This window comes from Herpailurus yagouaroundi, unplaced genomic scaffold, assembly GCF_014898765.1.
Source record: "Herpailurus yagouaroundi ecotype Mexico unplaced genomic scaffold, PumYag 142, whole genome shotgun sequence".
Lineage (NCBI taxonomy): Eukaryota > Metazoa > Chordata > Mammalia > Carnivora > Felidae > Herpailurus > Herpailurus yagouaroundi.
The window spans coordinates 59,382,474-59,397,689 of NW_024412397.1; the positions used below are offsets into that span (position 1 = coordinate 59,382,474).

General features: G+C 48.6%; 1 protein-coding gene across 12 annotated transcripts in view; it reads left to right on the top strand.

Moving 5' to 3' along the window:
- MTCL1 (microtubule crosslinking factor 1) overlaps positions 1–15,216 on the top strand; it is a 130,194-nt gene that overhangs the window by 81,670 nt on the left and 33,308 nt on the right. For 7 of the 12 annotated variants that reach the window (XR_005791743.1, XM_040479381.1, XM_040479387.1 and 4 more), the window contains 4 exons: positions 609–740; positions 8,667–8,789; positions 11,155–11,385; positions 13,306–13,503. Coding sequence is in view for 11 of the 12 variants with exons in the window: in XM_040479381.1 (XP_040335315.1) it covers positions 609–740; positions 8,667–8,789; positions 11,155–11,385; positions 13,306–13,503 (684 nt within the window). In the remaining variant the exon portion in view is untranslated. The remainder of the gene's footprint in view (positions 1–608; positions 741–8,666; positions 8,790–11,154; positions 11,386–13,305; positions 13,504–15,216) is intronic. The other 5 variants (XM_040479385.1, XM_040479390.1, XM_040479392.1 and 2 more) reach the window with 3 other exon arrangements.

A 15,216-nucleotide genomic window follows, 5' to 3' on the forward strand; every position in this document is an offset into this window, starting at 1 on the left:
CCCTAGGCAGCCAGGCCCAGCGGCTCCTGCTGGAAGATGAGCCAAAGTGGGGAGAGGAGCCGGCCTCCGGGAGAAGGATGGCTCTGATGGAGAAAGTCGCTGCCCTCCGTGAGCCGAGGGTATGGCGGAGTGGAGTGGCCTTCCAAGGACTGCTTTCCTATGCATCGCCCTTGGGTGCATGACCCAGCTGCCTCCTGGATTATGGCTTTTGCTGCTCAACCACAAGCGAGGAAGGAGGAGCCTTGTTTCCGTATCCTTCGTGGGTGTGTGCTTGCAGTTCAGTCTGATTCACGCATCCCCATTGCATGCGCCTCATAACCAGTGTTCTGCCTTCTTCCCCCCTCTGTTTCTCTTTTTGCTTTCCAGATCTCTCGCCCATCGTCTTGCGCATCCCCATTTTGGCTCTGTCCTCGTCACTCTTGTACGGCGCTGTGTCTGTTCATGCTTTTCCTCGTCTGGTGGTGGTTTCAGTTGTCTGCCTTGCCCACTTTTGTTTTCTCGAGCCCCACTCCCTGCCCCCCCCCACCACCACGCCCTTCCCCTTTGTTGTTTATTTAAAATTCAAAACCAAACCAAAGCAAACCAAATCCCTCCCATGCACCTAACAGTCCAAACTGAGAGGTCAGCCGGAGTGGCAGCCAGGTCAGGAACGCGGGGAAGAGCCGGAACAGCTGCACCGCCGGGCTGATGGGGACGCTGGGAGCTGCCAGCAGGCAGGCCAGAGCTACTTCAGTCTAGAGGTCAGCACCCCCTGCCCTCCCGCCCCTCCTTTTGCTGTGTGGCTGGCTGTGTGATGTTTCCTCCCTGGGTCCAAGGCCCTTAGGGGATGTGGTGGGCTGAGATGGAACGAGGCAGGACTCCCGGGTACTCAAACCATTGCATGCAAATGGAAGACAAGGGTCTGCACAGGGTGAATGCCAGCGGACTGCCAGCACCCGGGTCCGACGGCCATCGTCCCGCCCACGGGCGCCGGGAGCTTTAGCAAAACATAGGAGACTGATTGGTGAGTGTTCCGTAGCTTTGTGTCAAACAGTAGAAAAAGCAGGCATGAAAACCAAGCACTGTGTTTGCTGGTGTGGAGGAAACTGTCCTTCCCTGTGTCTCATGTGGCCTGTCCTGTAGTTTCTGGTGACAGTGCTCCAGCCGGTGAGCAGAAGCAGGGAGTGCGCTCCCGGCCTGGGGGCTCTTCAGCAGGCTCTGTTGCCATGGTAACCTCTTGTCAACAAAGCTCCCAGACACCCTAGATGCTCCATCGCGCGAAACAGTTGTCAGCCGTCCTGTTGGTGAAAGCTCTTCCTGCCAAGTAATTCCACCCAGGACAGGGAGACAGGTGTCCCCGAGGAATGACTCGGCTGGCTCCGGTACTGCTGGTCAGGGTGGGTGATTGCAGGAATAGAGCATCCTGCTCCACGTTAGGAAAGGTCTAGCTGAAGAGGCTTCATTTCCCAGCCCCAGCAGGGATGTTACTGCTCAGCTCTAAGACATCCCGGTGGCTCCCAAACAGCAGAGGTGACAAAAACAGGGGACTCACTCCTGGAAGCACACTGAAGCTCACTCAGCAAAAGAGTCAGGCATTTGACTACGAAGGGATGCTCACAGAGGCACTTGGGGTAGAGCAGCACCTGTGCCCTTGAGCTCAGCTTGCAGCCAGCGCCTTGGTTAGCTGCGGGTCCTGACATCACAGGTCAGCGCGCGGGGCTGCTGGCTTACCCAGAGCTGAGCTCACGTATCTCTGGTCTGGGCTTTTCCCCTGTCCTGTAAGAGTAAGTCACATCCCTACCCTCATTGATTTGGGCGTACGGTAACACATTTAAACTGCCCTTGAAAGGCTTCCATGAAAACAAAAACAGTTTTCGGAAATATCCTGTGTAGTCCCACCATTCTTATATTATTTGGCAGAGGCCCAGCTTGTCCGAGAAGGTAGCATCCAGGTCCTTGCCCCAGAGGGAAGAATGTAACTATGAGTCACACAGAGCTGTGACTAGGAGGCAGCCCGCATGCTGAGGGCCGAGCACACGTCAGGGCCAAGCTCCCAGAAAGCAAGCAGGAGCCCAGTGTGCTGTGCGGAGCCTCCACAGACGATCACAGGTACCCCGGGCCTTCCCGGCTGGAAGAACGAGCATCTGTAATTTAGAAAACGTTTTCTGGACACTGTCTTTGGGCCTGAAGTTGGGCATATATCGCAGCATATCATTTCTAGTGTGTTTCATTCCAAAATTGCAGGTAAGATGTCCCTAGGTTTTATACCAAAAGTGAAAGCAAACACCACCTATTTGGGGGTTTCCCCAAATACAGATTTAGTGATTGTTGTGTCTTATAACTCTGCAACTTCCACGGTAAGCCCCTTTGATCGGCCTGTGCCCCACACAGGGTCTTTATCTGAGAATGCTGCTTTGCTTGGGCAGTAGCAACCTCACAATTGTGTACATTTCAGAAGAACTGAATGATTCCTCTCCAGGATGGAACCCTCAGGAAGACACATTTCCTAGTCCGCAGTGTTAACACTGTACCACTAGCTCTTTCTAGCAGGGAGGTCACGCTGTGCTGGAATCCAGTCTGGCACGGGCATCAGGATCCCTGGGCTCAAGCCCAGCTTTGTCCGTTACTGGCTCTTTCTCAAGCAAGTCTCAGCCTCTTGTTTTCTCATCTGTGAAATGGGAAGAGAAATACTGTTCCCTCTGACTCACGTGATTACTCATAGATTCTCAGAGCCGATGAGCTATTGAGAAAGTACCCTGAAAAGCGCTGGACGCTCTGTAAATGTAAAGTGTGGCTATGGATAAAGAGGGAAATATGCCCTGCCACTGAAGATGGCCAGGTGGGAAGGGGTGTCACAGCTGCCCTAGTTGTGGTTCCAGTGTCCTCTGCCCCCCCCGGAGCGCAGATTTTTTACTGGCTGCTTCCTGATGCTGTACCAGCATAGCTCCGGCTAAACAAGGCAGCCCCACGCTCTCTGATCGCTGTTTGAGGATAACTGCAGCTTCCTCCTTGTTTAACATTCAAGGCACGTCACACGCCGCCTTGCTTAGTTAAACTCTGAGGAAATGTTGCTTAATGCCGGGGCGTCGAGAAGCTTCCCCATTGCCTGCCATACACACACATGGCATTGTGTAGCTTTGGAAACCAGCAACTTTGGGGAGAGGAAAATACTGTGTTGAATCAAACTGAGTGTTGTGCGAAAATAAACCTCCGTGAGAGACAGATTAGCAGAGTTAGCTGGTGCCACGCGGTGACTTAGGATCCCTGCACGATAGAGCTCAGGAGGGAATGTCGGATCTTCAGGCTAAGGGCCTCATTCTGAGCGTGAGAAAATCAAGGTCTGAGAGTGAGGTGGCTTGCCAGGAAGTCCCCGGGTATTTGGTGCTCAAGGTGGGGCGGGTCCCGAAGGGACTCCTCAGGCCTGGTTCAGCCCTCTCCCCACCCTGACATGGGGGGGGCACTGCTCACAAGAGCTCCATCTCCTGTGGAGGATGTTCTGAAACCCAGATCGCTGGGGTGAGTGACGGCACACCTAGTTCTCTTGCCATGCATGGTATGTTGCCTCCTTTACACATCTGTCCAGTTTCCTTTCATTTTATAAATTTTGATGAGAAAGGGAAAAAGCTCATCATGAAAGGCAAGGCCCAGGCAGCATCATTTCCTAGAAGGGGGAATAGTATTAATCGGGATTGTTCTGACTATTCACTAAGGCATTTCAGACGGAAGATTCAGTTATATATGTGCAAACACATTGTATTTTAAAGCATTTTTTTAAAAGATAAAACCTATTCTATGACCGCTTTGATAGCTCTGTCATTTTTCCTTTTATGGAGAAGAACCCAACATAGACTGTCTGTAGAGTCGGGGTCTTGAGAGAGCTGCTGTGTCCCTGGGGTGGATGTCACCCTAACAGACTGCTTAGTTTGGTCTTCGAATATGGCACTGGGCTAAAGAATTGTACAGTGGACAATGCTAGACGTAGAACTCTTAAAAGCCTTCTAATGAAAACATCCCCCGATCCGTGGCCCGCAACCTCTTTCCCGTGAGGCTGTCATGAAACGGTACACAGAGCTCCTGTCCGTGAGCAGGGCAGCCCGACCCACCCAGAAGCATCTCCCGGTGAAGACTCATGCAGGCCGTCAGTGTGACAGTGCACAATGCCCCCATAAGTGCAGAAAAGGCGAACCCAGACACTTCTGTCTAGAACGAGGCCAAGACTGAGGCCAGCGTGCCTCGAGGAGTTGTCTCACTTCCTCTTATGTCGCCTTTGAAATTACCGTCTGTGCAAGCCGATTACTACTATGCTTGCATGAATTTCCTTTAGCTCTTTGGGGGGGGGGGGGAGCTGATCAGATACCTGCTATCAATAGCTTAAAAAAGGCAGGGGGTGGAGGGGCAGAAACTTTCTGTGTTTAAGCTGAAGTTTTTTAAAAAATGGATCCATTCTTCAGGCTCCATTTGTGAAATGCCTTCCATGTTATTTGCCTTGTAGATTTTCATATTTGGGGTTAGAGAAGAGAAGACGCATTCTTATTTTGGCAGATGTGGGTATTTGGGCCGGGTTGAACCACCTACTACCAGAACTACCACCGGCAGCAGCAGTAACCCCAAGAAGGAGAAAAAGAAAAGCTATATTCTCACACTGTTGCATTTCGGGACATGACGAGTCTGTCACTAGGTGACAACAAATAGAAGGCCTGCCTCGCAGATGGTGCACACTCTAATCTTAGGAGGGGACGGGAACATCCACACCCAGCACTCTTAAAACGATCACAGGCAGAGAAAGCTGAAGCCAGAACCCACTAATACCCACTAACCCATTCATGCAGGCACGCCAAAATTCACAGCTCAGAAGGACAGATATTCCTCGTACCTATTCATCTCAGTACATGTTAGCTCGGTTCTCCCACTGCGCACCAGATTTGTCCCCTGACTTTGCTCCCTGTGGCTCCCGACAAACCTGCTGAGAGAGTCCCACTTGTTAAGAGAGAACAACGTATAGAATATGCAGCTCGGAATGTGTGGGGCGCCTTAAAAATAGATCTGAATGAGAAGTGGCCGAGCATGGGCACTGGTCACATTTCAGATATAAATGAAACCAAGCCCGTGGCCCAGAGGATTGAGTTTCTAGAGCAGGAATCTCAAAGGGCTCTCTTCCCCAACTCCTCCTTTGATCCCTTAGTCAACGACACACATGAAGCATTTGTGACCCCTTATGCCCCAGCTGTGAAATACCAGCCACAATGGATAAAATGACATGGGGGTCTTACGCCAAGTATATGCACACATGTGCTGACTTCATCTATGGCTTTTGGAAGAAGCAGTAACAAAACTGGCCAGAACAAAATGGAACTCACCAGAAAATGAAGTCCTCGTGGTAGAGGTGGAATAGAGTCCTAATATTTAAGTAGCATTGCTAGTATTAAAGTCTCTATAATGAGAAGCATTCCTACTTTTTATTTTTTTTTTTTGCTTCGAGATAATGCAAGTATCTTCTTAAGTGTGGAAAGTGATTTATAAGCCACTTTCTCTAAAGACGTCCAGGAGATGAGCAGTGTACATTGGTGTGGACTCAGCCATATGGGGGAAAGTGTGGACGGTGGGTTTCAGAACACTGCCAGGGAAGGTAGCTGTGATGTCAAGGTTGATACGTCTCCATAGCCTTGGCACCAAGTGAGGGTGGTATTTGTTTCAATAGACTGCCTTCACAGAGAGCTCCAGACAAATTTGTTGGATGTATAATCAGGACCTTAGGTAAGTGGGCAAAGGATAGGTTTTAGAATGAACACTTTGGGAACTGGGTGATGAAGTATTTATTTTCTAGAGATCTAGGTGTTATGTGAACACTTCCTCCAAATGTATGTGGCTGGATGCAGTCGTGTGACGGTAGAATAATTCTGGACCGAAACTTTGACGGTAGAATAATTCTGGACCGAAACTTTGACCAGAGCATGTTTGTACTTTGTTTTTTGTAATTTGGAGTGACAGCATCCCAGCTAGGAACAGTTAGCTGTCAGTAGGAGTTTTAAGATTCCATTAGCAAAAATGGACAGTAAAGAAAAATAAAACTTCTAACAGACGAAGAGGACTGAGTTTCTGTTGTTGACTATACTCCACAGATGACACAGAGCCACTGTAGATAAATCAGATGCCCCAGAGAAACAATGTCATAGGACATCACGGGTCCTTTTCTGTGACACTTCAAAGATGTGGCTCCAACAGAGGGACACATTTTTAATCAAACAGTGCTGAAGTATGAGGCTCATATATTTGTTTGAAATAAAAACAGTGTAGGGGCAACTGGGTGGCTCAGTTGGTTAAACGTCTGACTCTTGATTTCGGCTCAGGTCGTAAGTGCACAGTTCATGAGTCCCCACATCGGACTCTGTGCTGACAGTGTAGAACTTGCTTGGGATTCTCTCTCTGCCCCTCCCCTACTCTCTCTTTCTCTCTCTCAAAAATAAATAAATAAACAAACAAAAAAAAGTTTATGTACATTGTTTATTAAAATTTTTTTTAATGTTTATTTATTTTTGAAAGAGAGAGAGACAGAGCACGAGTGGGGAGGGGCAGAGACAGAGAGGGAGACACAGAATCCAAAACAGGCTCCAGTCTCTGAGCGTTCAGCACAGAGACCAACGCAGGGCTCAAACTCGGGAATGGTGAGATCATGACTTGAGCTCAAGTCGGACGCTTAACCAACCGAGCCACCCAGGCGCCCCTGTACATGACTTATTAAGATTAAAACCAAACTAACTAGTTTGGTTTAATACTATAGAAACTAAACTAACAGATACTTGATTTTCTTAAAAGGGTTGATTAGGATGCCTATTTCAACATCTAATAATATTGAGCTTCAGGCTAGTATTAGATGTATCAAAACATGGAGGATGTTTACATTTTAAATGTATAGACTAACGAGTAACTGAAAAGTAAAGCTGGGAGGAGAGTAGCCTGGGTCACCTAAAAGCACTCCTGTGCAAAATACCTAAACTGTCAGAAGGGATACCCCATGAGGGCAGAGATTTGGGGCAGCTTTATTTACTCCTAAATCCCCAGTACACTGCCAAGCACTATAGGTGCTCAGTAAATATTTGTTGAATAAAGTGCATAAAGTAGGGGCGCCTGGGTGGCTCAGTCAGTTAAGTGTCCAACTTCGGCTCCGGCCATGGTCTCACGGTTTGTGAGTTTGAGCCCCATGTCAGGCTCTGTGCTGACAGCTCAGAGCCTGGAGCCTGCTCAGATTCTGTGTCTCCCTCTCTCTCTGCTCCTCACTCACTCGTGCTCTGCCTCTCTCTCTTTCTCTCTCAAGAGAGTTTTAAATAAACATTACAAAAAATTTTTAAGTGCTGCATAAAGAATAAAATGCCATTTTAAATATGTAGCTGAATTCCCCAAGAAATTTGGGGAAATCTTCAAGGGGTGGAACTGATTTCGGAAGAGAACATTAGAGCAGTCTCTGGCTTTTGGGTGAGCTTGTTAGGGGGATAGTTGCCAGAATTGATTGGTAAGCCAGAGCCTTGGGTTTTAATAGCTGCATGGGGACAGGACACAGGGCCTTGGGTCCAACACAGGCAGAGAAAGCAATGAACCAGGGCTCCAAAGGGCTGCACATTGTGTAAGGCTCAATTGGAGAGACATCTGCCTGCTGGTAGAGGGAAGCTTATCGACCAGCATGAAGTCTCCCTCACATAACCATAATGAGAGCCAGCCTCGCCAAGATTAGGCTTTGAACTGATTGTCACCCAGTGGCCTAGGAATCCCCAAGGAAAGGAAAGTTTATGTTCTGTTGCTGGCTTCCGCGCACACACACACACACACACACACACACCATCTGGAGGCACATGGTCAACCCAGGTTAATACAAGATCATAGCTAACCCCCCCCACTGATTTTAATGTAACTGTTTCCATCTCTAAAAAAAAAAAATACAGTTTCTTTCAAAAATCGTAGCTTTGATTTCTCTATCGTTGCCATTTGGACACAAAAGATAGGCTGTACCAGTAGGTAGACATTACCAATGAGAAGCATGAAAAAAAAAAGATTCCTTTGACTATTTTTAACCTAAAATGTAATAAGCAGAACTTTGTGCAGTTCCTTGTAGGCACTGTGTGCAACTGAAAAGGCTGAGACGGTGTTTCTGGGCACCCCCACCCCAGTTATCCTGAGCATCCAGCCTACCGCTGCCCAGGAAAGAAAAAGGCATTCTGGACTGAGCACAAAAATCTCTACTAAAAAGCGTATGAGCAAATTAATTATGCAGCTTAGAACGAACCCGGGCAGTGAATCTCAGAGACCGACTCATGTGAGGTGGTCACGTTTGACTCGATCAGAGTTGCCAGCTCTGACCGCCCCGGCATTTTGAAAAGCCGCTGTGGTAGCAGAGACTAATTGGGTCTCAGCCTGGTTGGTGGGTACCATGGTGGTCGAAGTTTGGGTCACAGGCACCGCGATGCACCTGTCTCCCAGGAGAGAGATGAGGGCGTCCCGGCTTCCGTCACAGACGACACAAGAGCCCAGGGCAGGATCTTGGGGGAGCTGCCCCAGACTCACTCCCCTGCTGCAGCGCCCGCACGTGCTGTGTCGCTCCGTGTGTGTCCCCGGTTTGTGCAGATGTCTGTCCTGCGTCTTCACGTCAGGCAGAGTCCTCGCGTCCACTAAACCCCTTCCTTTATCCCACCGATCAGCTCAGGGGCCCCCCTGTTTTACCTGAACAGAGTGTATCGCTAGAAGAGCTGCAGGGTCAGCTTGCACAGGCGGCCAGACTGCATCAAGAGGAGACAGAGAAATTTACAGACAGGATTCGTAAGGTAAATATGTAACGCGATTTCAGCACAACCAGGTCTCTGCGCAGCCCCTGGAGGCAGATGGCAGGATGTATTTGAGAGAAAGCTGTCGTGCACAGGCTCCTGGACTCACGGGGCTGGAGGATCCTCCACTGAGCGGCCCCTCAGACGTCTCATAAAGAGAACTGTCTGCCTTTCTCTTCTAGAACGTGCTTTGACTGTATTTACGCTGTGGTCTGCGGGAAGTTCTTCCGAACATCGAAATCTACCTTTTCCTGCAGCCACGGCCAGCAAAGGAAAATCAAATAAGGGCCTTCATGCATCTGGACATGAAAAATGTGTCCATAACTTTTGTTGCCCCGCAGATTGTAAGCTTTCTCGATGTGGTAAGCTTTCTGGTAGAAACTTTAGCAGCTCACCCTAAATGGTTGTCTTCAAAAACCTGCCATTAATTGAGCTGCGGCCTCATTAACTCTTCTAACTATTTTAGAATAACCTGGCTAATCATCCTTTATCTGTTAAATCCATTACCAGAGTTGCTAAGAGAAAGGATTAGCAGACACGGGCACTTATTTCCTAAATAACTTACTTTCTCTTTTTTTTTTTTTTTTTTTTTTTAACTGCACCAAAAATCATGTTTGAGAAGTGAGTCCATCCTGGAGATGCTAATAGCAAAATGGCAGGGTCCCGGGTGTGCCTCATACTTGGATTCAGGGTAGAGGAGTGTGTTGCAGCTTGGAGGGGGTGAGAGGTCATCCAGGCTTGTTCAGAGGGAAAGGGACAGTTTTTCCTAACATGTCCCGAGGGCAGAGGACCGACCCTGAGACTTGAGAAGTGCTTGGCGTCATGGGACGGGCAGAGGCAGCCAGGACGTTGGGGAAGTCAGAGTCTGGGAAGGAATGTTGGCAGGAGACTGCAGAATAGTGGACAGAACAGCCCCACCCCCAGCCGCCCACCCCCCCCCCCCCCCCCGCCCTCACCGGCCTCCATTGACTAACACTCTAGAACCTCTGGCGTACCTGCCCTGAGCTAGGTGCTCTGCACATCCCGAGTTAGCTTCGCTTTGCTGCCCAGGGTGCTGAAGCCTCCCCAGTCGGTCGATGGCCTGAGATAACACTGCAAACGGTGAATGTCCAGTGTGAGAGGCTGCCCCTCTCCCCGCTCTGTCCTGCTCTTGTGCCCACGGGGCAGAGAACCCTTGGGAGGACTCTGAGGCTGCCAAGGTGGTGAATTAAATCACCACTATTTTGTGTTATCACAGCTTGAGTGCAAAAAAAAAATCCAGTACAACGACTGGCCACGCAAGTCTGTGCGCAGACCCGGGACCTTCCCAGAGCTGCTTCTCTTCAGTGGCTTTAAGCACATGGGACACACAGGCGTGGACCTCAGGCAGCCGTTGTCGCATCCCCATGGTTTCTGCGCACGAATCTAGCACTTTAGAAAAGTGAGACAAAACAAAACTCACTGCCTTGATCTTTGGCCCAGGGGGCGTGTTAAAGCAGGAGAGGACAGCTCAAAACAAGGCTGGCATCCTAACGCTTGTTTTTCGGACAGTGGAACAGAAAGCTTTCATCCCGTCTATCACTTTAGCTACTATTGATATTATTCTTGTGCCCCAATCTGTGCAATAAGATTTTATTCACTCCCCTTGGCTTAGTCATTATCGACATAATGATGGTTTATTGCTTGTAACGTGCCTGTACCCATGCTGAAAAGCAGGAACTTAGCATAGCAAGGGGAAACACTTCCTTTTCAGCAATGCTTTCTTTCCCTAAGGATCACTCATAACTGATAGGAACGTGAAGTCCTAAGTGTGGCAGCAGGTTGTCAGATTCTTGTTTGCCCACCACTGTATGCAGCAGAGGACCTCACATCTAGAGAAATCCCTGCTCCCCGACCTGCCTCGCCCACCTGCTCTCTGTGGGCCTTTCCGTCAGCTTGGTGGTCTCCACCTTCTGCTGGGGGTGTGCAGGCCAGAAGGCTCAGGAAGCCAAGGGGAAGGATCTCCACCTACTCCCCCTTTACAATCCCAGCGTGCCTTTGTGTGCAAGCCCACATCCAGAGGGCACATGGAATCTGCATGGAAATCAGCTGCAGGTAGTACATCCGAAAAACCATTTCCCTGAAGTTTAGAGACCACTAAAAACACCCCGAGAGACTTGACAATGAAAATTGATTATAACCCCTTACTTTGAAATATAGGGTTTGCTTGCGAATCGGAAAACCCTTGAGGTTTTTATAACTAGTACACGTCTCAAGGAGTTTCCGTGTTTCACGTCCCAGGTGCAACATGGTAAGGATTGAACGGCAATTTGCAAAGACTTTTGGTTTGGCTCGGGTGGCAGGTGAGAAGAGCCACTGTCACACTCTCTCCTTTTTTCCATTCAAGATGGAGGAGGAGCACCTCTACGCCTTGAGGTGGAAAGAGCTAGAAATGCACAGCCTGGCTTTGCAAAACACCCTCCATGAGCGAACCTGGAGTGATGAGAGAAATCTGATGCAGCAGGAGCTCCGTTCCTTGAAGCAGAACATTTTCCTTTTCTACGTCAAACTCAGGTGGCTGCTGAAGCTCTGGCGGCAAGGGAAACAGATGGAGGAGGAAGGCGAGGATTTCACGGAGGTACCTCTGCCCAGAGCGTTCGTTTTATTTGCGTCCGTTTTGTTCTTGCCGCCCAGGCACTGCTGTCCCTCTGCCTTCTACATACAGAGTCACACTCTGCCATTTCACGTTATTTTATCAAGTCCAATGCAGGCCATGGAAATGCAACAGGTTGTCGAGTTATACGTTAGACCAAGAATCCCATGCTGTCCTTTGACCTCATTTTTGTTTTTTTGGTTTTTTTTGTTTTGTTTTGTTTTTTCTTTTTTTTTTTTTTAATTTTTTTTAACGTTCATTTATTTTTGAGACAGAGAGCATGAACAGGGGAGGGTCAGAGAGAGGAAGACACAGAATCTGAAATAGGCTCCAGGTTCTGAGCCGTCAGCACAGAGCCCGACGCGGGGCTCGAACTCACATACCGCGAGATCGTGACCTGAGCCGAAGTCGGCCGCTTAAACGACTGAGCCACCCAGGCGTCCCTGTTTTTTTTTTTTTTTTTAATAAAATAGAGACAGCATGAGTGGGGAAGGGCAGAGAGAGGGAGACACAGAATCCGAAGGCGGCTCCAGGCTCTGAGCTGTCAGCATAGAGCCTGAGGCGGGGCTCAAACTCCCAAACCGCGAGATCATGACCTGAGCGGAAGTCAGACGCTTAACCAACTGAGCCACCCAGGCGCCCCTTGACCTTGTTTTCAGAGTCCTGGTCTATGGCTCCATCGTGCAGCACAGTTTTGCTGCCATTTCTTTTGCCGCTCATCTATGGATTCATGAACATTGTCACCTGGAGTCCCTTCCCATCTCTCGTTCCGCCTTGCTGGTTTGTCCAACCTAGCTCTAAATCTTTCTCTCTTCTTTCCATTTTGGTTTTTGTTCCTAAATGCTAGAGCCCATCCTGCCAATGCCGTTTTATAAGCTCCAGATGGGCCAGATTTTTGCTGCCCTCAGAATCTGGGCACGTGCCTGTTCCCTCCTGTGCCTCCATATTCCCAGATTCATCCCAGGACAAGGACAGAGCCACTTCCTTTCTGATTGATCTTATTGATTAAGCCAGTGTGACCTCGAGCTCTGCAGGCTCCTTCCAGCCTTGCCTTCTGATGCGTGCAGGGCTGGGACCACTGAGGTTCTGAGCATGCGCACCCATGACTCCTGTGTCAGGGGCTTGAAGGCATCATAAGTGTCGGTTTCCTTTAGACTCCCAGGAACTTTTTGTCTGCTTTTACTTTAGTGAGCAGTGTATATAGTTTGCAGTCATCCTAGGAAGGGGAAGATACTTGGATTCTCTCTCCTCCAGGAGGGAAGAAAGTCTTCCAAAATCAATTCAACCTGCTTCCAAAGAGCCATGACCGAGAAAACCATCATTAAGCAAAACCTAGAAGTAGTTGTAAAGTCTCCTTCTGATCAGTTTGTAAAACCATAACTTTGGAGTTCCTCCTCTAGTTTGTAAAACCATAACTTTAATGAATAATCATTTATAAATCATAGAATTTGTCATTGCCAGGATAACTTAGAGTAAAATTTCCAATCTTTGCTGACCAATTGGGCACCAATTGGGCTGACCGTTATGTGCTGTTCAAAGGAAGAGGGTTGGGGCACCCGGGTGGCTCAGTTGACCATCCAGCCCAGGTCATGATCTCATGGTTTGTGGGTTTGAGCCCTGCATCCAGCTCTGTGCTAACAGCCTATTAGGGATTCTCTGTCTCCCTCTCTCTCTGCCCCACCCCCCCTCAAAAATAAATACATAAACATTTAAAAAATAAATAAATAAATGAAGAAGGTGGCCAGTGAGTTCATGAAATGGGCCAAATGAGCACATTTGGGAAAAGGCTAAGAAGTCAAGACTTGATAAGCCATAAAGTGGAGAATTATCCTCAAACAATAAAAACCAGGCTGCACAGCAAAGGATTTGGGTGGAGCTGTGATTATTGTCTCCTGCTGTTTTCAGAGTGAGCATCCAGAGACCCTCCCCAGGCTCGGTGAGCTTGGAGAGCAGGGAGACCCGAAGGGGGACAGCCCAGACCGGGACGACAATGGTCCAGGCTGCGGCTTTTCGATGGGAGAGCATTCTCCACACTCCCCTGTGCAGATTGGTGACCACGGATCGCGGCTGCAGCCTGCACATGGGGGGCAGCTCCACAAGCAGGTGGGTGCCGAGGTCCCAGCCCCTCATTCTACCCACACGTGGGAGAGGAGACTGCCAGTCTATGTCTGTGTCATCTTTTTTTATGTGCTGGTGTTCCAGGGAGCAGGAAACTCCTCTGGCTGCCTATGATTGCCTGGTGCTGCATTTGTGCTAGAAATTTTATCATTAAGTCTTTTATTTCAGGGTCAGCCCATTAGTTTGTTAGGCTTACATGTATACACAAGGAGCATAGTAGGATCAGATCAGTTGGAGAGGTCAGCAAACGTCCCTGAGAAGGAGAAAGGGGGAAATGTTGAGCTGTGTGTAGAGTGATCTGTGGCTTTACAGAGGTTGACCATTCTTCCCAGGAAGAGACAGTACTGAGTGCAGCACCCTCCTCGTGGCCAGAATGTACAGGGCTTTTTTTGTTGAGGTTTAGCTGAATAGGCATCAGAAACATCACTCATGTGGCAACATGATGCATAAGGAGGAAAGAGAAAGTATTTTTTTTAATCCTAAACATGTATAAAGTGTTTTAAGTTCCTTTTGGGCCACTTGAAATAAAAATATTTGATGAGACTTAAAAAAATGAAAGCATGGGGATGGACGCCTGGGTGGCTCAGTCATTGAAGCATCTGACTCTTGATTTCAGTTCAGGTCATGATCTCGCAGTTTGTGAGATAAAGCCCCGCATCAGGCTCTGCACTGACAGTGGGGAGCCTGCTTGGGATTCTCTCTCTCTCTCTCTCTCTCTCTCTCCCCCCCCCCTCTGCCCTCCCCTGCTCATGCTTTCTCTTTCTCTCTGTCAAAATAAATAAATGAATTAAAAAAAAAATGAAAGCACATTAAAGTGAGGTGGGATTTCAGTGTATAATGTGAAATAATTATTAAATATTGCCAAATGCCACGTCTGTTAATTATTAAGCAGATAGCCCCTGCTTAATAAACCAAAAGGTACTGTTCCTGCCACCCAGATTTTTCACGCTTTTGTACAAAACAGCATGTGTGTTGGGTTTAGAGTGTTGAGACCCTAGGAGGCATCCAGCGTTAAAGGTTTTTCGCCCCCAGGCTTTCTGGACTCAGTCCTTTCTGACCCCGTGTTGCTTCTTTGACAGTTCTGCAGGGCAGAACCCAAAGCCCCACGCCCTAGACCCCTGGCTCTGGGGTGAGGGGCAGGGACGGGTGGACCCAGAGCACAGCAGTTACCCCGGGTGTGGCTGTCACCACTCAGCCTCTGACATTTGTGGGCACTCCCTGTGCACTGGACTCCACAGCTGCAGCTCCTCCCTCAGCCCAGAGCCACAGAGGGGTCAAGTGGGAGAGGGCTGGCATCAGATCTTTGGCTCAAATCCAAATGAGGAAAAGTAGTGATGTCCGAGCACAGTCCTGAGGGTATGTGTGTTTCCCTGCGTCGGTTTTCTCTCCACAGTCAAATCAGATTTTCACAACTGAAGAGCTGTTTTCTGTGCACACGCATCCGTCCTTCATTTTCCATGAACACTATGACTCGAGAAAGAGATTATACTTTCAGATGAACGTTTAATTACAATTATTAGGAAGTTTGTCGTTATGCCAGTGTCCCTGGGAAGATTTTAGCTCATGGAGTGAGTTTTTCCAGCAATTGATTTGGTTAGAAAATAAAATACTCCTTTGCGAATAATCCTTTAAAACCTACCACTTGTATTATTTTTAAAAGAGATGTTGTCAGTCCGTTCTATGAAGTATCTGCGATTT